The 21419-nt window shown below is 36.7% G+C and overlaps 1 protein-coding gene across 2 annotated transcripts in view; it reads right to left on the reverse strand.

Annotated features, from left to right (window-relative positions):
- The window catches only part of LOC142353349 (uncharacterized), an 82562-nt gene that overhangs the window by 22064 nt on the left and 39079 nt on the right, over positions 1 to 21419 (reverse strand). For both annotated transcript variants that reach the window (XM_075405581.1, XM_075405582.1), the window contains 5 exons: positions 13869 to 14190; positions 10709 to 10878; positions 4875 to 5251; positions 4095 to 4270; positions 132 to 317 (listed from right to left, as the gene is read on the reverse strand). In XM_075405581.1, the coding sequence (XP_075261696.1) occupies positions 132 to 317; positions 4095 to 4270; positions 4875 to 5251; positions 10709 to 10878; positions 13869 to 14190 (1231 nt within the window). The remainder of the gene's footprint in view (positions 1 to 131; positions 318 to 4094; positions 4271 to 4874; positions 5252 to 10708; positions 10879 to 13868; positions 14191 to 21419) is intronic.

Genomic DNA, 21419 nt, shown 5'->3' on the forward strand with positions numbered 1-21419 from the left:
CAAATCAATGTAAATCATGATGTGTTAATACTGCACGTGTACATGAATGCAAATTACATGCACCCACTTATCTTGAAGGGGGGATCCCCAAAATTTGGAGTCTTCCCATCAATTTTGCAAAGACCACTTACCTCCAATAGATTCGGCCATTTTCTCCTTTGCCTTCTGCAGATCAGCAATCTGAATCTTGAGTTTATCTGAAGCTGCCTCGAGTTGCTCAATCTTGTCCTTTAGCTGTTTCTTTTCCTTCATCTCAGTTTCAAGAGCCTCATTCAGTTTGGTCGCATCTTTCTGTACCACACCCAAGTGGTCTTCAGCTAAAATTAATTATGATTAACTAAATCATTGTGACGTTTCACCAAACAGACGTACCAAAATATAGAAATTTCAACAAACCTGATTGGTTGAAAAATTTATAACACTGATACTTTATAAGTTCAACTAACCTACGTTTGAAATAACCTAATTCTAGATTACGAAATTTGATCTATCAACCTAACGCGAGATCAGCCCCCCCCCCCCCCACAAAAAAATCTCTTTCGGCTTAACGCCATGTCTGAACAAATTAACGTTAGCCAACATATCCTGCTTAAAACATAGAGAATTTGTTGATCAATCAGGCAATCAGAAAACAGTATTAACATTTTCTCAATTCTGATTGGTCAGGAATAAAATTTTGGTGCGTCTGCCATTTTCACTCGTGCTCTAAATCATATTTTATCAAGGCGTGTAACCTTCCTTGGCAGCTCTACAACATCCAATAAAATAGATAAATTACATACTATTCCCAATATACTTTTAGAACACACGACTACACATCTTTATGACTTTGTCACAGGTCATACTTCGCTAAGAATCTTGCCTTTTTCGAACATTTAAGCACGGGGTGAGGGGCAACAGTGGAGGGCGGGGCGACGGTTAGAGGGTGTCTTTGGCTGCACCGGGCTCTTTCAGCCTGACTGATGTGCAGGGGTGGGGATTGGGGGAGGAGGGGTAAAGTGATATGGAGCTGATGAGGGGGGGGGGGGGGGGGCTGGGTCCATCTCTAAAAACCGCCCTTCACTATAAGTATAGGTCTCCAAAACAGCTTGTGAGCCGCATAATTGGAGACTAGTGAGCTGACAGGCTCTATGAGAACTTATTACCTACTGGGAGCTACCTGCTTATCCCGCATTTGAGGACGAAAAGTCAAATGGTTCACACGAAAATTCGCATAAAAAACACCAACATGATTAATATAATTGCTACAAATTTCGTTTAAGGGCAATTAATTATAAAGAATCTTTAGACAGGCTTGGACAAACTACCAGCAACACAGTGACTAACTTGACAGTTTTTTTGCGTCTCTTTCAGCTCCTTTCTGTTGCATGCGAAAGTGAAATCAGGGCCCCACCCAAAACAGACTCCTTCGGCTTAACGCGATTTCCAAAAAAATTCAAGTCAGAACTCGCAAGCTACTTTAGAACATGGAGAATTTGTTGAGCAACCAGCCAATCAAAAAACAGTATTCACATTTTCTCAACTCTGATTAGCCAGGAATAAAATTTTGGAACGTCTGCCATTTTCACTCATATTTTATAAAGGCTTGTAACCTTCCTTGGCTGCTCTACAATTTCAAATATAATAGAGAAATTAAATACTACTATCAATATAATTTTAGAGCACACAACTACACGTGTTTATGCCTTTGCCACAGGTCAAGATCCGCTAATAATCTTGTCTGTTGGAAACATATAATGCAATTAACATTCTTCGCACTGAGTTACTCTAATTTCCATTGAGTGGGAAAAAGTTTACCAGCCAAGCAATACCTTCAGTTGACTTAATACTGCAGGAAAAAAATTAGAATTTCACTTAGCAAGCAGAAAAGGAACCCTTTTTCCCAAACCCCTTACTTGGGGAAAAACACCAAAAAATCCCCATAAAATTAGGATAATAACCGACTAACGTCGGGCAAACTGCTCTCAAACGACGGGTTGGCTTCGTCAGTAGCTAGCCACGGTTTTTAGGCCAGTTTTAGCTTGCTTGAAGGGGGTGAGGCGAGCGCAGCGAGGTGGGGGGGGGGGGGGGGCACGGGGTGGGGAAGTGGGCGGGGGCAAAGGTTGGATGGTGTCTTTGGCTGCACGGGGCTCTTTCAGCCTGAAGGATGTGCAGGGATGGGGATTGGGGGAGGGCTAAAGTGAGAAGTAGCTGATGTGGGGAAGGGGGGTTGGGTCAACTTCTAAGAATCGTACTTTGTTTCCAAATCAGTTTGTGAATCGCATACTTGAGAGACTGGTGAGCTGAAAGGCACCAAGACAACTTACTGCCCTCTGGGCGCTACCTGTTTATCTCGTTTTTATGAGAAAAAGTCCAATTGGTCAGGCGAAAAAACAGCCAAGAAAAAAAATCGCATAAAACAGACCAACAGGATTAACAAAATTGCTACAAAGTTCGTTTGAGAGCAATAAATAAGAAAGAAAATTTAGACAGCCATGAGCAAACTACAAGTAACAGAGTGACTAACTTGATAGGAGTCTTTTCAGTGTCTCTTTCAGCTCGTTTTCGTTGCATGCAAACATGAGATCAGAACCCCCACCCGTAAGAACTTCCTCTTTCGGCTTAAAGTGATTTCTGAGCAAATCAAAGTTAGAAATCGTATCCTACTTTAAAACATGGAGAACTTGTTGAGCAATCAGCCAATCAGAAAAGAGTATTATCATTCTTTTCTCAATTCTGATTGGCCAGCAAAAAATTTTTGGTAAGTCTACCATTTTCGCTAGTGCCCTAAATCATATTCAATCAAGGCGTGTAACCTTCCTTCACGGCTCTACAACTTCCAATACAATATAGAAATTACATACTGTTTCCAATATATTCTAGAGCACAAGACTACACATCTTTATGCTTTTGTCACAGGTCATACTTCGTGAGGAATCTTGCCTGTTTCGGATAATTAATGCAAATAAAATTCTTCGCACAGCGCGAACGAAGGCGTTCCTGGGTCACAGATACGTATTGAATTACTCTAATTTCCATTGAGTGGGAAAAACTTTACCAGCCAAGCGCTACCTTCAGTTGGCTTAATACTGCACCAAAAACTTTAGAATCTAACTTAGCAAGCAGAAATGGAACCGTTTTTCCCGAACTCCGCACTAGGGAAAACATACCCGGCAGATTGCCGGAAAATAGCCGACGTTGATTCCAATAAGCATGATTGGGATTGAAAGAATGGAAGATATTGAAAAAAAAAAGATTTTTGTACAAAAAATTGTTTAAGACTTATTTTGATGGCATTTCGTAGTTGAACATACTTCTGTTTCTCAGAGAGAGACTACAGGGGCTACTATCAATACCAAAAAGCATTAGAGATGGTAAGTAAGACTTATAGGAACGACGTTCAAATAGCGGGCATCTAAAATTATGGGTTTACCCCGTTTCTATTTCTGACTTTGATTTTTTTATACTGACTCTCTTCATTTTGAATTGCTTTGCTGAGCAGCTGCTGTTTTAAAGGACTTTGAGCAGAATGACAGAAGAGTGAAACTAGCCTAGAGAAGTCAAAAAGATTTCACGCAAAATGTCGAAAAAGCGGCAAAATGGTAAAGCGAAAAAAAAGTTCGACGAAGTAAAAAGAAAAATAGGAGCGCTATAATAGCCGGCTGAGAAGATGAGGGCGGCTATTAAAAATACAAACTCCTCATAAAGTTAAGAAAATAACCAACTAAGAACGGGCGAATTGCTCTCAAACGACCGGTTGGCTTCGTCAGTAGCTAGCCACGGTTTTTTGAGGCTAGTTTTAGATTAATTGAAGGGGCGTGAGGTGAGCCCAGCGCGGGGGAGAGGGGTCAACCTCACCATAAGTATGTCTCCAAAATAGTTGTGAATCGCATACTTGGAGACTAGTGAGCTGCAAGGCACCACGAGAACTTACTGCCAACTGGGCGCTACCTGTTTATCTCGTTTTGAGGACGAAAAATCAGTCAAGAGAAAAATGCATAAACGCATAAAACAGACCAACATAACTAATATAATTGCTACAAACTTCGTTTGAGAGCAATTAATAAGAAAATTTAGACAGCCTTGAGCAAACTACCAGTAACACAGTTACTAACTTGACAGGAGTCTTTTCTGTGTCTCTTTCAGCTCCTTTTTTGTTGCGTCTTTTGTTTCAGTGACTGATTCCAATTCGTTTTCCAACTTCTCCTTCTCCTTTTTCAGGTGAGTAAGGATCTCGTCAAATCTCTTTTCATCCTTCATTCTCAGATTGTCCATATTCTTGCAGTCCTCGCTATAACAAAGGAGTCAGAATTTTCCACAGCAACGAAAAGAAAATTTAGTACTAAATTAGCAATTTTGGTCTTTGTTTGGTTGTTTTCCTGTCAATTTTTATAGTAATATCATTGCCAATGAAACTTAAAGCGCGACCAATAATTTTCAGTATCTGATTGGATTTTTTTTATATTTAAAAAAAAAGACTCTGGTGACATTATTACTTTAGTCAGTATGATATGAGAGATCATTATTCGAACTTCTGTCTCATAATAAAATCATGATGAAACTATTAAGCTGCTTTCAAACGAAATTTCAATGAATGAGCGTCTTTTTAATTTAGTCAACAGTGCCCCAAATTTTATTCATTTTTCATTTTTGAGAGCCATTTCTCAGAGCACTTCGCAAAGTTCTAAAATAAATTTTCAGCAACTTAAGGTCATCGGGCTCTGTCCATTTATCCTATTTTAATGACGAAAAAATCAAACAGGATAAATGGGCAAACCATGTTTCAAATCTGACACAAAGTTTGTTCAATTTGCTTTTCTAGGAGCTTAATTGAAAGACCCCTAATATGTTTGAATTTCAAATTGCAGAAGAAAAACAACCACAGATAAACCTACTCTCTTTCGTCAACCAGTCGTTTCAAATTATTGATATCGTCATCTTTGCACAATATTTCCCTCGACATTTGGTTCTCCGTTCCTTTCAACTTTTCCTTCAGATCGTTCAACTCTTTCACCAAAGCTTCAATTTTGTCCTTGGCACTCTTCAGTTGATCTTGCAGCTGATCCTTTTGCTTCTCTTGTAACATTGCAGTGTTTTTCTTGTCTTGGTTGAAAAGTTCGGCTAAATCATCCTTTTCGGCTTCAAGTCGCTCTCGTAAATCTTCAGTTGTCTTTTTCTCACGCACTATTTCCTGTTTAGCATTTTGCATGTCTCTCTCGTGCGATTGCTTCAAAGCATCTTTCTCTTTATCGAAGTCTCGAATCATTGCTTCCTGTAACATTTTATACAGAATTAAGATCTTCCTTGAGAACATTTTGCGATATAATTCCATTTCTAACCGTTCATTCTGTAAAGTGCATTTGCGCATGACGTTCCAACCCTTCACATCCCAAACATTTATCATAAGAAAACAAAGTTAGCAGACTGCCGGATAATAGCGGCGATATAGACCGTTGAGGCCGATAAAGAAGGCCATCTAGATTTATGTCAAAAAACACATTTAACGAAAAAAAAACTGCTCTCGTACGACAGGCGGGTCAATTTAAATCAGAGAGCGCTGTAGCCTAATAAAGTTTTAGGAGTGCAAGAAACTCCGCTGAAGGAGGGGTTCGAACCCCCCAACATACTGCAGCATTAACCCCTGGGCTATCAGTGCCTTCTGATAGCTAATCTTTCAATTGCTATTCTTTTCGCAGAAGGCTTTATTTCGGAATAACAGCAATTTCGGTTAAACACAAACAAAGATCTCTTCTTCCAAGAAAAAAGTCAAGCAAAAATTTTGCAAGAACACGCGTTTGCAATAATTGCCGCAAACTTCGTTGAAGAGCAATAAATAAAAAGGAGATTAAAAAAACGTGAATCTAATTTCAGTTTAAGTTTATTTCAAATTAACTTCAAACACAAATATCTTTTGAACAAGATAATTTTGTAATTATTTAGTTTGACATCACTTAAACTCTAATTAGGTTTTAAATTCTCGATTCTGCAATGAAAGAGTTCCTAGTCATTTTCTTGAGTGAGGTTCGTCACATATGACTCAAAAATAACGAATTAAAAACTCATTAAATTTAGTCTTCCGCCGTATTGATTAGTAATTCTGTAATCACTTCAAGCTCCATGATTAACCTGCTGACAATTCCGGTAGTTCAAGTTTTCTTTCTTTAAGTCCTGCTATCCACTGATCCCCAAATTTCATCAATTTAATATTTATCTCTTGATAAAAACAACCCGCTGAATTGCTCTTAACTGGTGTTCGAGAGCAATTAAAATTTTCTTTTACGTAAGCTTTTATAAGGCCATAAAAATCCCAAAAGCAGAAAATGAACAGAACATAACCCAACAACGGCGGATAAAATGGTAAAGTAAATTGGTATTGGTTCTTTGCTGATTTTGATAAGGCGACCAAAACAAAAGAACTTTCAAAAACAAAGGTTAATTTTCGAAAAGAAAGAAGTCAAGGTTCAAGAAATGAACGAATTGCTTTGGTCCAATAATCTAATCTAGTACAAACGTGATGGATTATTAATCGAACAGGCAAAATCATACGTTTTTCTGAATGCTAAATTCGGCGCTAGATGTTTCATCTCAGCGAAAAAAATGGCAAGTATGAAGGAGTATAACAAACTTTTACAAGTTATAACAATTTGGTTAAAAAACTACAATCATAAACATTTGCGTCTTAACAGTATTTACGTTTTATGTTGAGTCTTAATAAGAGTTTTACATGTGATACCTAGGAAATAGAAGACAATAAGTATGAGATACTTAATGAAGGGCATTTCAGATTTTTGATTTTCAATACAATTCTCATATCTAGTTATGATAATTGCATATTTCCACTATTTTCATTATAACTATTTCATTCTTTGTTTTGAAACTTGAAAAGGCGAAAGGTTTTCAATATTAAACGCCAATATCTTCTCGAGAAATCAGTTAGCGCATTTTAATGGTACCACATATTTCTCCACAGAAGATATCGATCGGCCAAAATTGGTTCAACTAAAACGCTGCTAAAAAGTTCTAAAAAGTAAGTTAGAAGCCGATCGCTAAGAGCCTCGATTGCTCTAAATTCGAAACCAAAAATTTAAAAACAAACCCAGCAGATTGCCGGAAAATTCGCATAACACCGATTGGGATCGAAGGAACAGAAAAACAAGGATAAATTCCTGATTGTTGTACAAAACATTTTAAAAAAGTAAAATTTTTGGATATAATTTTTTAGTCACGCATACTCCTTTTTCTTATTGAGAGGATGTATGGGGCTATTAATGCCAAAACCTATTAGAGATGTTAAATAAGACTTATAAGAACAAAGTTCAAACAACAGGCGACTATAATTGGGCTTTGTGATATTTTCTCGTTTCTATTTTGATTTCGTATTTCGATACTATTTCTGCTCGACTTCTGGATCGCTTCGCTGAGCAACTGCTGTTTAAAAGCATTTTGAGCAGCATGTGCCCCCTCAGCTTAGTGACGCATATTATTTGCACCCCTCAAATGCACGAGCAATATTTTTTACATAATGACTTACTATGTAATGGCACGTGCTCTGTAACTGGGGGCGCACAACGTACTGGGGGGGGGGGGGGCACAAACGGAGAAGATCCCAAAATTATTATTCGAAATCAAAAACTCAAGTCTCTATGATCAAGAATTAGGGCATATATGTTTGGCACTACTTAGATGGACATTATTGACTTTTAATTAGTAAATGTTCATAAAATTTAAAGTTCCATAAGTGAGTTCAGAAGTCAATTTTTTGAGTGAGGTAAGTCATTGAAAAAGTAAATTCCAAAAAGTCTGCGTAAGACGAAACAAATATCTGTTAGACGAAGTAAAAAAAAACATAGCAGGACAAGTCCTGACGTACAATTCAAAGAATTTTCATTGACTAAACAAAACACTAGACTTAGAACGGACAGTGAGTGATTTGGGAACACCATTTCTAAAAAATCAGATCCAAAAAATAAAGAAGAGAAAATCGATGTCAAAATGCCACATGTGAACAAAAAAAACCATTAGCGAGAAATGTAAGTTTTGTTCAAACAAAAAACTAGGCAAAGAATGAACTATGGATGGACTGGGAAAACCATTTAGAAAAAAAAATCTGGTCAAAAAATCGAAAAAGCAGTAAACATTAAAGTGAAATTGCCGCATGTAAACAAAAAATCACTACCGAGAAAGCGAATTTTTATTCAAACACCGTTTTCTCACTCTACTTTAAATTTAGAGCGATAAAAATTCACGCCGCAAAACAACTCGCTTTTTCGCTCCACTTCCTGTTTCGGCATGACCAAAATCATCGCCTCAAATTGAATTCGAAAATCATGAAAAGGTGTGAACAGATCTTAAAAAACATAGCCGAAAGAATTCCGGAAACAAACCGAAGTAGAAAATTGGAACTTCAATGACTTGAAGCACCTCCTACGTTATTACACTGATAAAGCTTCTGATAAAAATGTGTTAAGTTGCGACTGCAACAAAACTGTAGGCAAAAGCCTTGCGATAGGGTTTATTTTCATTAATTATACAGATACTTTCTCACAAAGCACCACCAAAAATAAGCCAGAGAGAAAATCGACGGAAGGGGAAATCATTGGCAAAGTAAAGATAACAATCTCTACAAAATTCTCTAAAATTATACTTTTCTGCTAATTCGACCACCCATCACCTGGCAGAAATATATATCAATGAAAAGGCCAGGAACCAAAGAGCCCTAAAGAATTAGAAATTTGTATTACTTATTAGAAAAGTGTGCAGTCTATCTTTGAAATGTAACTTCATAGTAACTGCATCAACTATAGAACCACTCTTGGTTAAAAGTTGAAAAAGAAACACGACAGCAAGTAGAAAAATGAGAGAAATAGGCAAAAAACTAAAAACAGACCAAAAATTGGCAAAAAAATTTAACGAATTTACTCAATTTTCTTTATCAAAAACAAATCAATAAGAATATTATTTAAACGAAAAAGTTAAAGCGACTCATCTGAACCATAAAACTCGTCAAATGTAAAAAAAATTGAAAAAAAAAACTGATGAAAAGGTTTAAAAAAGGAAAATAATAAAAATAGCAAATATACTCTAAGTGAAAAATTCAAATGGTAAACATAGCTGGCAGATTGCCAGAAAATAGCCGCAATTGATTCGTAGATCGGCAGTCTAAAAAAACAGTAAAAAAGACAGACCAAAAAATTTCGTCTTTTCATTGAAGGCTGATCTGTTATATTTTGATTAAAAATCTGTATAAGTTATTGCTGCCTCTATTAGCTGATCTCGAATAACCTTCATTTAGAGTGACACACACCCATCTGACCTTATCTCTTTGAATTAAAGTAAATAAAAGTCAATTTCAAATTGAGGAAGTCATTTTTGAGAGTGAGGTAAGTCAAGTGTGACCAAAAATTTTAATCACACGCATGAACAAAAAAACTCGCTCCACTAAGAGCGAAAAATGACGTCACACATGCAATTCAGTTGAAATTGCATGAACGAATGAACAAAAAGTGGCTGTGACGTCATATGGTCGTAACAAAAATCATGACGACGAAATAAAAAAAAACCAAGAGAAGGCCAATAATAGCCTCAGCTATCGCTGTGCGGCTATTAATAAAAGATTCCAAACGCACTTATTCCAGTTAAGATCATTGAGGGAAACATCTCTGATTGAAGAAACTGGAGTTACCACTAAAAATGTCATTTGAAAAAGCCGCATGTCATCAACAAAATTCTTGCTTAGCGAAAATTTTGTGTGCTTACATTTCTCACTCTCTCTCTCTAAAAAAAGCAAAATGGAGAAAGAAACCGCACGCTCTCTTTTCCCTTCTCTCAAACACTTGACCTAATGTTTTCAAGCGTTTCACTTCCTGTTTCAAATACACGCCAAAAAGCTACCGATCAAAAAACATAACCGACTAATATCGGAAGAATTGCTCTCGAACGACTAGTGGGAGCTCTAAAAAATTACAACCTACTTCAATCGGGAGTTGGTAGCCTAGATCGGACAAAGAAATTCACTAAGGGTATTCAAATAACCTTATTAGAGGTTAATATATACCACTAAGATTTAAAGTGGAAAAATATGACAACAATTTTGGCGCACATAGCATTTGACAATTAGTATTAAATTGTCGCCAGTTGGGTTAACTCCTTGAAATTGCGATTGAGAGAGAATTTTAGATCACGCAAAACGCAACTAGTCAAGGGCGTAAAAGTCGAAAGACGGTCAAGCAAAAATTTTTCATAAAAAGAGACATACAATAATTGCTTTTCTTCGAGAGCAATTAAAAAGGCGCTCCACTAATACTCCTCTTCGAGTTGTAAAAAGACAGCGCCCCAATACAATTCAAATTCGTTGAAATATTTTAAAAAGAGGAGCGCTATAATAGCCCGCCGAGAACTGACTAACGTCGAATGAATTGCTCTCGCACAACAGACGGGAGCAATTTAATTTAGAGTGGCGTAGCTTAAAAATGTTTAACGGGCGCAAACAATCGATCCCGCGGGGTTTGAATTATCTTGGCTCACAATCGCTTCCAGAAACGAACTTTATATCAGAATGCACAACTTAGGTCACTCAAAAAAGAATAAGTGTGAAAAAATATTCCAGAACAAAAGCGCAAAAGCTCTAAGCAAAAACTTCGCTCGAAAAAGACACACGTTTACAATAAACGCCTCCAAAAAATTTCAGCACGTTTTAACATTCTACCAGAGATTAACATTCAATACTGACCTTCTCTAGAGCAAATTTTTCTTTCTCTGCCTTGAGCATTTGCTGTTCCTTGTCGATGTTCTTTGCAAACTGCTCCTCTTGTCTCTTTTGAACCTTTGTCAAACTGTCAATTTCTCTTTGCTTATCCTTCAAATCATCATCATAGCGTTTCTTCTGCCAATATGAATTCTCTAAAACATGTGCAGACATCTTTTGTTTCAGACCATATTTCAAAATAGGAGACTGCTTCACTCAAATTCTTTATGCAAAGCTGATTTTCAGATATGTAGATAGAAACGTGCAAAAATGAGAATCAGACAACCGTTTCCAATTACATCATTGACAAACTGCTTTCTTAAGAGATGTGCTAAAATAAACATAGCTGCCAGAAAACAGCTGCGATAGTTTTCTAGACATGTAGTCTAAAAAATGCAAAAATAAGACAAAAGCAGAGAAATTTTAGGTTTTTATTTACTAATTGCTGAGATGATGTCTATTTTATTTAGAAGTTGTATAGCATACGTGTTTTTTTCGTGCCCTCAAAACTTCAATTAGAGCGACATATACTCCGTTGATTTCATCCCCTTCAATTAAATTCAACAAAAATTAATTTTAAAGAGGAAAAGTCACGCGTAACCAATCACGCGAATGAGCAAAAACTTCGCCCTAGCAAGAGTGAAAAATGCTGTCATATGTCGTAACAAAAATCTTGACAGGCGGTGCAAATTAATTCTGGGGCTGTAACTTCGATAATCTTTCTTTATCGGTGCGGAAACATCAGCCGACGATAAGATTCGACCCCCGACCTCCTGAGTCAGATTCCGTTACCTCGACGGAGGTATTCATCACTCAGCTATCTGGGACGTGTAATCGAGTCTCGATAAACAATCGGTTTTGTTTGAACAACAAACTTTATTTCGGAGTGAGAGCAATTGAAATCACTTAAAAATCAAGGAATGCGTGAAACAGTCACTTGAGAAGTCAAAGGTTATTTATTCTAGAAGAAAAGCGCAAAACGGTTAAGTAAAAAAATTGTATAAAAGAGAAGCGGCATGGTGCAAAGAGTCGGACAATCGCAACTAATCTATCAACCACCACGCTTGCTGGGATTATACCAAATGACAAACAAACAGCTAGAACTTTTCGCGACATATTTTGTAATTCATTTTAACGAAAAAGAAGGTCGAAAGAAAATGAAGGATTTAGAGAATCAAAACAAAAATTGAGCCAAAACAAAATTTTTTGATGCAAAAAACGTCCACCGTCTCAGAACAATTAACTAAGAAATATTCACAAAAACGTGAACATCGAAAAGATAAAAACTTAAGCATTGCCATGGAAGCAAATAAAAATTATAATGACCAATCAGAAAATGTCCGAAAAAGACAAACAGAATTACACCCTTCGGAATCTTCACACTCAATAATTCACCAAAAGTTGCTGGACACTTGAAGTGAAAAATAAGTAAAAATTACGCCCGGAAATTGTCAAAAACATTCACAGGAAACAAAAGGTTTACAAGCGGGAGTCGGGGAGTAATGGAGACAGATAATAAAAGAAATCAAAACAGCAGTTTTATAATTCTGAGAAAACAAACGCAACAAAAAATTCAAGCACAACCAAAACCAAAAATTCTCCAAAGTCACTGAGACATCTTCTATTTAATAGAAACGCTAAAAACTAAATAAAACACAATAAGTCTCTGGCTAAAATGATCCAAAAATTGTCTCCAAATTTAGTTGAGAAACAATTTTTAATTTAATTTCAGGAAAACGTAGTGAAAGCCACTATATTACTTATCTATAACACAAAATTCTTATCAATTACGGCCCACACAGACATAAAATTAGACAAATCTGCCTAAATCAATTTAGTACACATACATTAACATTGAGAAATCATGATTTAACAAAATTCCGCTACCACTTACAATGGCTACAAGATCATGCACAAAAACTTCTTTCGCTCAGCCAAAATTAGTTTACACGGCTATATTACTTTCACTTTTATGTTCGACTGAATAAATAGTAACTCCAGTATAAAAAACTCAATAAAAAAACAATACTCATGGAGTCGTACCAAAACCAAGAGAAGGCGAATGATAGCCCCGCTCAGCTAATACAGTTGTTAATCCGAACATGACTTCAAAAAATCGAGGATCTTGGTGCATAATATTTGCAACACCAAAAACGCACGAAATGTAGTTTTTCATTAAAATTGTGCAATTTGGGCCGAAAAAAGTTGCAATTTACAAAAAATTATTTATTTAGAATGGGGAAAAACTATCATAGGTCTATGGTAAACGTGATTTGACATCTAACGCGGTAGCAAAGAAAGGATTTTTAATTCAACTTCACATCCACTGATCAGGAGGAATACCAACAAAATTCAAAGTTGATCAACCTTAAGAAAATATTTCCAAATGCTAATTGGCGTGACTATGTTCTATCAAAGCATAACATTTGACGAAAATTGAGAGAAACGTTAACGAGACTGCTTTCAAGCAGTTAAAACATTTCAGCAAGAATGGAATCTCACAAAACAAGTAAGTGATTTAGACATAACGTCCCTATCCTGTCCCGTGCTTGAAAAACTCTTGGTAATCCGACCAATAAAGATCGCCGACCCATTCAATTCCAATTTCTCATTAAGGACATTTTATGGTAGAATCCAAGCTGGTAGAGTACTGGGGGAACAAAGTGAAAAGATCCAGATTTTTAAATACAAGAATGTATGAGCCGCAGAGTTGTTCCAGATACATTAAAATGACAATTTTTCCACTCTATAAAAACAATGATCCAGTTGTTGCATTACGTAAGATGTCAATTCTTAATACAAATGCAACCTCAAAATTTGAATGAATTATGCAATAGCGAATCTCTGAATTCGCAAAGAAAAACAAAATCTGTATGTAAATACATTTAAATACAATTGCTCTTCAACTACGTTTCTAGATTTGCGAATGATTATGGAAAGACCCTAAACAAAATTACCTTACAGAAAATATACTGGAATTTTTTCACAAATCATTATGTGGACAAGAATAAATGCACATGAAGAGTGATTTGCAGATGTGGAAACTGGGGAGAAGATCCTAGTTACATAGCTTGGGGGCACTAGAACGGAAAAGATCCAAAAGTTTAAAACTAATTTCAGGTCAGCAAATGCTACTTTAAATTACCTTTTTCTTTGTCCAGTTTTCCTTTAACACCACTGGCTTCACTCTCCAAATCTTTCTGAGCGTTCATTAACTTGTTCAGGGCGTGATTTGCATCAACCAAATTCCGTTCTAGGAAATCTTTATCCATGTCGAGACGCCTATTTTCCTCTACTCGCTGCTGCAACCTTTGCTTGGTCTCTTCCAACTCCATTTCAAGGTCAAGACCTTTCGATCTGAGACTTTTACGTTCCTCCGACAGATTGTCGATCTCTTTAGAACAGGATTGTAACTCATTTTTGGCGAGCCGAAGTTCTTCAGACAGGGCATTATTGGTTCGTTCATTCTGAAAAAAAAACGCTAATTTTGTTCAAGAATCTCAAAATTAAATTGAGGTGATGGCCGAATTGCCTCACAAACATTATAAACGTTCAGAATTGAACATGTAAAAGTTTAACCTAATGGTTGTGCTGATTAATATACATGTCTCTTTCAAAAGAAAAGTTCAGACAGTTGACCTCGAGATCAATCAACCGTGAGTTCAATCAAGTCACCGCGTGGATAGACCCTCCAAATGTATCGCGTGGATAGACCCTCTTATGGAGATAAAACGAGCCCACATGGAGGAGTTCTAAAAGCAGTCAAACAAACGATCAGTTCAAAAGTGTCTTTCGACAACCTTCCGGACTGCTGCCTTCATTGCCACATTCAGTTTGGATCAAATGATCTTATCGTCAAAGTTGTCTACTCACCCCCATCCGGCAGTCTTTACCTTTTTGACAACCTTCCGGTCTGCTGCCTTCTGTGCCACTTTCAATTTGGTTCAAATGATCTAATCGTCAAAGTTTTCTACTCAACCCCATCGGGCAGTCCTTATCGCTAATCCGTTGTTGACTTCATTGCACTACTACTGGGACCAGTCTCGGCTTGCAAACCGTCCACAATTTGGTGGTGACCTGAACTTTCCGCTCACACACAGAGAAAGAATGCTCAGCACGGATATTTTTGAAAGGTGTAGAGCTTTTTGAAGGAAAAGGTTACCAGCAGATCGTCAGCTTCCCCACCTTTGGTGACAAAGCTCTTGACGTGGCATTCTATGCCATATGTTGTGCAACGGCAATGAGAAACACTGCTTTAACTTGATTGAACGACTGTTTTGATCATTGTGCGATCAAATAAGCAATCAAAAACAAAAGTACTCAACCCAAACGATGTATCCATGACATCAACAGGAGCTACGGATCTGTTGATATCGATGGTCTCAGAGATCGAAATAAACAGTTTACTTTTGCATTGACGTGTTTCTCAAAGGACGTGTTTCTCTAGACCAAATAGGCAATCTCCAGCATTTTTCTTAAATCTATTTCAGGCATTATAAATGCGCTTCATGTGATGCTCAAGAACATCAAGTAATACGAAAAATATCCACCTGCTGGAAAACTGCCTGCCGCTTAAACAACAATCCACAAAAAACCTGAAAAGAATTTGTCACAAACCATCGCTCAATCTCTCTATTAAACATTGACAGCAAAATACCTGAAAAACGTCTGTATGATGCCTTGTACGATCATTTCTAAAATATACTCACCACCGTGCAACACGGATTTGTTCGACAAAAATTCACAGTCACAAACATGTTTTCATTTGCAAAAGATTTACAAAGCGCTTGACGAAGATGACAGCAGTGAAATTGTTGCCTTATACACTGATTTCTCCAAAACCTGTGATAAGGTGCCTCACTTTGAATTGCTATGCAAAACAGTGGAGATCGGCGACGGAGGCTGCATCCTCGAGTTCTTACTCGACTACATGACAAACCGGAAGCAATTTTTGAGGGTGGAAAATATCTGCTCGCAGATGAAAGATGTTAAGAGAGGTGTACCTCAAGAAACCCTACTAGGGCCTTTGTTGTTTTGTATATTCATCAACGATCTACACGAGGCCGATATTTTCAGTGGAATATATCTATTTGCGGATGATGTCAAAGTTTTTTCAATAAATCGTACTTCAACTCAAATTCAGAGAGACCTGCATTTCATCGAAAACTGGGTTAGCTCGAACAAGATGGAGTTTGACTTGGAGAAATGTGCCAAAGTCACACTCCGTGGTGATGATCACTCCTTCAATCTCTTAGCTGTAGTGTTGAATAGTGAAAACAAAAATAGAGATTTAGGAATCCTAGTGACCTCAGACCTAAACTGCAACACTCACATCAACAATCGGAGAGCTGAAGCAAACAGCGTCGTTTATTTAATACCAAGAAACATCGCTTACAATGTGAGCGTCAGAGTTAAAACATGCCTCTATAAATCGCTGATACTGCCAATTCTCCCCAATGTCATTCATTGCATATTTTTTCCACGTCAAATGTTTCCATCTTGGAGAAGTTTCAAAGGAAAAAAAAGAATCGGATCTGTGGAACTGGCTCAACAGATCAGAAATACATTCAACAGATCAGAATGCTGAGTATACTCCCGCTACCGATGTTCATATAATCGCTAATCTTGTTGCTACTTTCACAGTTTTCAAAAGAACCACAAAACAGCACTGATTTACTACAAACACAGGATATGTCATCATGATTGAATTGTTCAAGTTGCCAAAGACTAGGGCAGAAGAAATGCAAAAAAATAGTTTTGCGCACATCTTGACTGGCCCACAAATTAAACTGCTTGATTGATTTCAGCTCATCGACTGGACTCAGGAAATGAATCATACAGCTCCTCTGGAAATTCATCGAGACAAAATTCAACAAAAACAACACCTGCACCTGGCAGCAGCTCGAATACGACTGCCAAAACTGCAGAGATGAGTGGACTATTTTCTAAACTGAATGCATGGGATAAATGCCCTTCAGCTCTGCTGTAAAGAACTTACAACAACAACAACATGAACTTTAAGCTTGGGCGGAGGGCAGTAGACCCACCACATAAAACAGACGTTAAATTGCATCTAATACTAGTACTTGGCGTATCACTTTATTGGGGGATTGAAGGGAGGTCGAGTCAAATCACTAAAAATGAGCATCAAAAAGCGTTAGTCGACTATGTTTTACATACGTACGTTATTTTTTGGTGAATGTTAGACAACCTACCCTAAACAAGCAAATTTTCAGAGCAATTGCATGATTTTGAAGCTCGTATGATAACCCAAATTCCAATGGACGCCATTTGATTCATGTTGATCTTAAAAAAGTAAAATTTATTTTAATGTGATTTGACTTCCGATGTATCATTGCATAGTTGATCATCAGAGCAGTCATTAAGCCGTTCAAAGTCATGATGAACTATATATATATATATATATATATATATATATATATATATACATATATATTTGGGCAAAAAACTTTTTAGATAAAAATTTAAAAACAGATGCAATCAAAGACCAGAAACAATGCATTCACCCTTCTGGTTGAACACCCCTTAAATTTGTTGGGGAGGTTTGAGATTCTATCGTTTAACACCTAAATGTAACAGTGATGTTTAAAAGAGCCAATTGAGAGACGGTAGTAAAATTATTGTAAACATTAAGAGATAACTTAAGATATCCAATTAAAATGGACTTGTTATAACGTTCCAAGTTGAAGGCACTCAAACGAGTGCCTAATATAATATCCGTGCACTTTATGCTGAAACAGTTTTGGTTGGGGTTGTCAAAAGCACTTTAGTACTCGGGTGTAAGCTAAAGAAAATGTTCAAAGTCAAAGCTTTTTTTTGAATGCCGAACTAGAAACATTCAGCGACAAAATTAAATTAAGTTTTAAAGAGAAAAGATATAAGAAGAGTTGTTATTGAGGTTAATATGAAGGATTTTCATTGCTTAAGAGAAAGGCAGCTGATTTTATAGGCTGAAGTTTCATTTATTGTTGTTGAATGTGGTCATAATAATGGTTTATTTATCTTGGGTTTGTTTTTATCATTTACTTTACTCGGTTTGGGATTTTCTCATGGTTATACCTACCCACATGAGTCACTGTTGATTATACTAACAGATAACACGTTTACCTGCTTGACGAATCCCGTCAAGAGCAAACCTTCCTTGACCTATCCCATCAGGGTCCAAATCCATGATGATTCCCATCATAATTTATTATGCTTCTCTTTTTGTTCTGTTAAAATCCGGTTAACTCTTGATAACATAACAATCTCTTTCTGTTGCTATTATTAATTGGAAAATTTTCAAATGTTGTCTGTTTTTTAGAATTTACAAGCATCTCAATTGTATTTTTCATAAGACTTACTACGCTGCCTCCCTCTTGAAAAAAGAGTGTTCCAATTACTCAGAAGTATTTTTATGGCTCCATATTCGAGTTCAAATAGTATTCTGCATTCTCTTCCTGAATAATCATAATTTTCCGGGCCTTCTTGTCCTCCATAATTTTCATCGCAAACAAAACAATCTTGAAAAGGTCTTCCCGACCACCATTGTCCGGATAACACAGCAACGTTAATGTTTTGAACTGTTTGAAAATTGTGGTGGTTGTTGCCCCCGAGGCAGGAAAAGAAGCTCATAAGTTTTGGAAAAAAACTGAAAGAGCTTTATGTATTTATTGCTTTCACTTTCCTCAGGATGACATTTCTTGACGTCTGTTCCGTTTTCACCCTACTTTTAATTTTTTTGATATCTTCCGCGGCATTTTCCAGCTGCCGAGCTCAACACTCCTGCTCATCTACTAGAGCAAGAAATTCCATTGTTTGATATCTGCTTGTTTTTTAGCTTCTTTCAATTCCATGTTTAACATTTCAACCTGCCTTTTGCAGGACTCTACTAGTAATTTTTCGTCACTAAAAATGCTCGCGTATTTATTCTACTAGTATTAACTACTGAAGCTCCTCTTTGAGACTAGTCACCCCAGATGCCAGTATTTCACTGTTTACTATCTTTCCTTGCTGTTCTTCAGTTTTTCCATGCAGCTCATTTAGCTCATTCACTTTAATGGGAGCCTTGTTTACGATATTGAGGTGCTGAATGTGCATCAATGGTACAACATATCTTTTATTAAACGTCACTCCAACAATCCGATAAAACTGCCTGAAGATTGACATCACTTCCTAGAATTCGGAAAGATAAAAGCAATATTAGCCATTTTTTGGTTCTGCCATTCTCACGTATTATAAAATCGATTTAAATAAGTGCATCATTTTCAATTTCGGTTATTTCGGGAACAGATTTAGCCTTTTTTGCTTTAACAACTGCAATGTTTGTGTCACTGACACACAATTCAACTGTAGCCCTCTTTCTTGTCAATTTTTGTTACCTAGCCTAGAACGGATGATGAAAATAACCTAAATCCACAATTGGATTATTGGATTACATGAAAATTAAAGGATTGGTACCACTGCGTAGCATATCGATTGACAGGAACACAGGCATGACACATAAAAAGTTCATTAAGCAGATAAAAATATTCATCAAACTTATGATGACTTCCCTGGCCACATGCCAGATTTGTTTCACTTTACTATCAAGGAAATTAAAGTTGAGATTTCGTGCCACTGGTGCCCGTACCTGAAGTCCATCTTGAAATACTCTTAGGTCTCACTTTCATATAAGCCCCCAGGAAAACCTCTCGCTGTGCGATTGTTTTTCTCCACGGCCTTAAGCCTTGGACTGCTTTGCAACCTTAAAGGTCATCCTAATTGGTTAGCCCTTCTTTTGGTGCAGTACTGGACCAATTGACGTTAACTGTGATTGTAAAGGTCATTGAGAATATTTATCAGTTTTAGTCGTCGGCCATATGTAATCCATGAACCGTTCTGCAACTGAAGTGAGTTCGAGTGCAACGGGTTGTAATTCTTTATTGTAAAGTTTTATAGAGCAATTTTGAAATAGGGTCCATGAATCTTATGTTAGGGTCCATGTACTTCCTCGGTTCAAAATTAACTTTCTATGACACGGACAACAACTTTAGCGCAATTATGGATATAAACTCCTCCCATTCATTCCGCGTGCACTGCTAGAGCGTTTTGATGTGTTAAGAAAATTTAGCGTGAGTGTCCATTCATTGTTGTAGTTAGAATCATAGCTCTCTGCAGTTTTCCTATGTCACAAGGTCTTTTTGGTTCAAAGTTTCGAGCATACCTCAAAAACCCCACAAAAAGAGTTGATCTAGCTATGTCCGAGATCTGTCTCAGATATATTTGTTGGTAAAAAATTGCGATCCTTGATCCTCAAATTTTCATTTGTGTAAGATAACTTTCGGTGATCAGGTTGTTTCAAAAAGCTTAAAGATCGTCTTCCTGTCTGGTCTTGTGTTTTACCTAATATAATAAGCTTTTTTACCATCTAATTTGCTGGTCAAATACCGATGGTTTCAAGCGATGACTATTTTTGCTCTTATCGATTTCAAATTTTTAGCTATTGTTAACATATTTGTTTTTGTATCTTGGTATTATATATATACTATATATATAATATATATATATATATTGGACTGAATTTAATTGAAATGGATCTCCTTGATATAGCAAAGTTGGTTCTTGTTTTAGAGGGTCATAAAAAACTGACCAAGTTCCTGTGGATAATTCCCTAGTTTGATTGAAAAAGGTTTCAATGATATTTCAGCATTTATCAGGATGTCATTTTTTCGTTTTTCATCTTTTGTATTGATTCCTGTCCACAGAGTAAACATAGTTCATTCCTTTCGTCTCGCCGCCTTTAATGAAAGTTTTCGTTTTTTTCTGACCAAACTGTGGTCGCCACCGCCACCAAACATCCCCTTAAATATTTATTTACAATCACAGAAGTCGAAGTCACCGAGTCCAGGTAACAACACTTTGTGTTCCTGTCAGTTCCCTATTTTGGAAACTGATTCTTTTAAAAGTTAAAATGTTGGGAACTATTTGTGTTTTCACGTTGAGGTATGTTGCATTGTCATACCAACAAATTCTTTAGCGCAATTAGAGTATATGTGACTCTGTGCATGCAGTATTTTAATTTCCTCCGTATAGATGAGTGCTTCTTGGATTACTTGCTCCTCTTTGATATCTGACGTTTCGCATTTGATCCGTTCAGACATGGCAGAATGTTCTCAACGTCATAACCAGGGTCTCTCAGGGTTAAAAAAAACCTAATATGCATTCTCTCAGCATTGTGAAAAACCTCCGCTACGGTCAAATGATGCCTAGCGAACAAACAACAACTCTTTTCAGGGAATCGCTCATCTTATTTTTTGGCTTAAGCTCTGAGTTTTAGTTTTTTTATTGAAACTCTACACTTCAATCTTCGCTTTAATTGGTTTTTTAGAATCCTACTGCATAAACTTACTGAATAGTTGTGCAAAAGGCTTACTTGTCGGCATGAGGTGAAACCATCTAATATTTTGAGTGCATAGCTAACAACTGCTATAGCTTAAAAAACCTTTCAATTTTTCTTATTACTAGCCAATCATAAATCAATTTTCACAAACTGTAGTCTCAGTACTGACAGGACCCACAGCCTTTCTGCAGCTTCAAAAATTATTTTGATTACCGGTTTTATCTGGTTTCGGATAATTTTTTTAAAATTTTTGGATGATTTTATTCCTAACTTGGTTTCCTTTTGCAAAATAATCACATTACCCTAATTTTGATA

Source organism: Convolutriloba macropyga, chromosome 14 (assembly GCF_964194025.1).
Source record: "Convolutriloba macropyga chromosome 14, txConMacr16.3, whole genome shotgun sequence".
Classification (NCBI taxonomy): Eukaryota; Metazoa; Xenacoelomorpha; order Acoela; family Convolutidae; genus Convolutriloba; species Convolutriloba macropyga.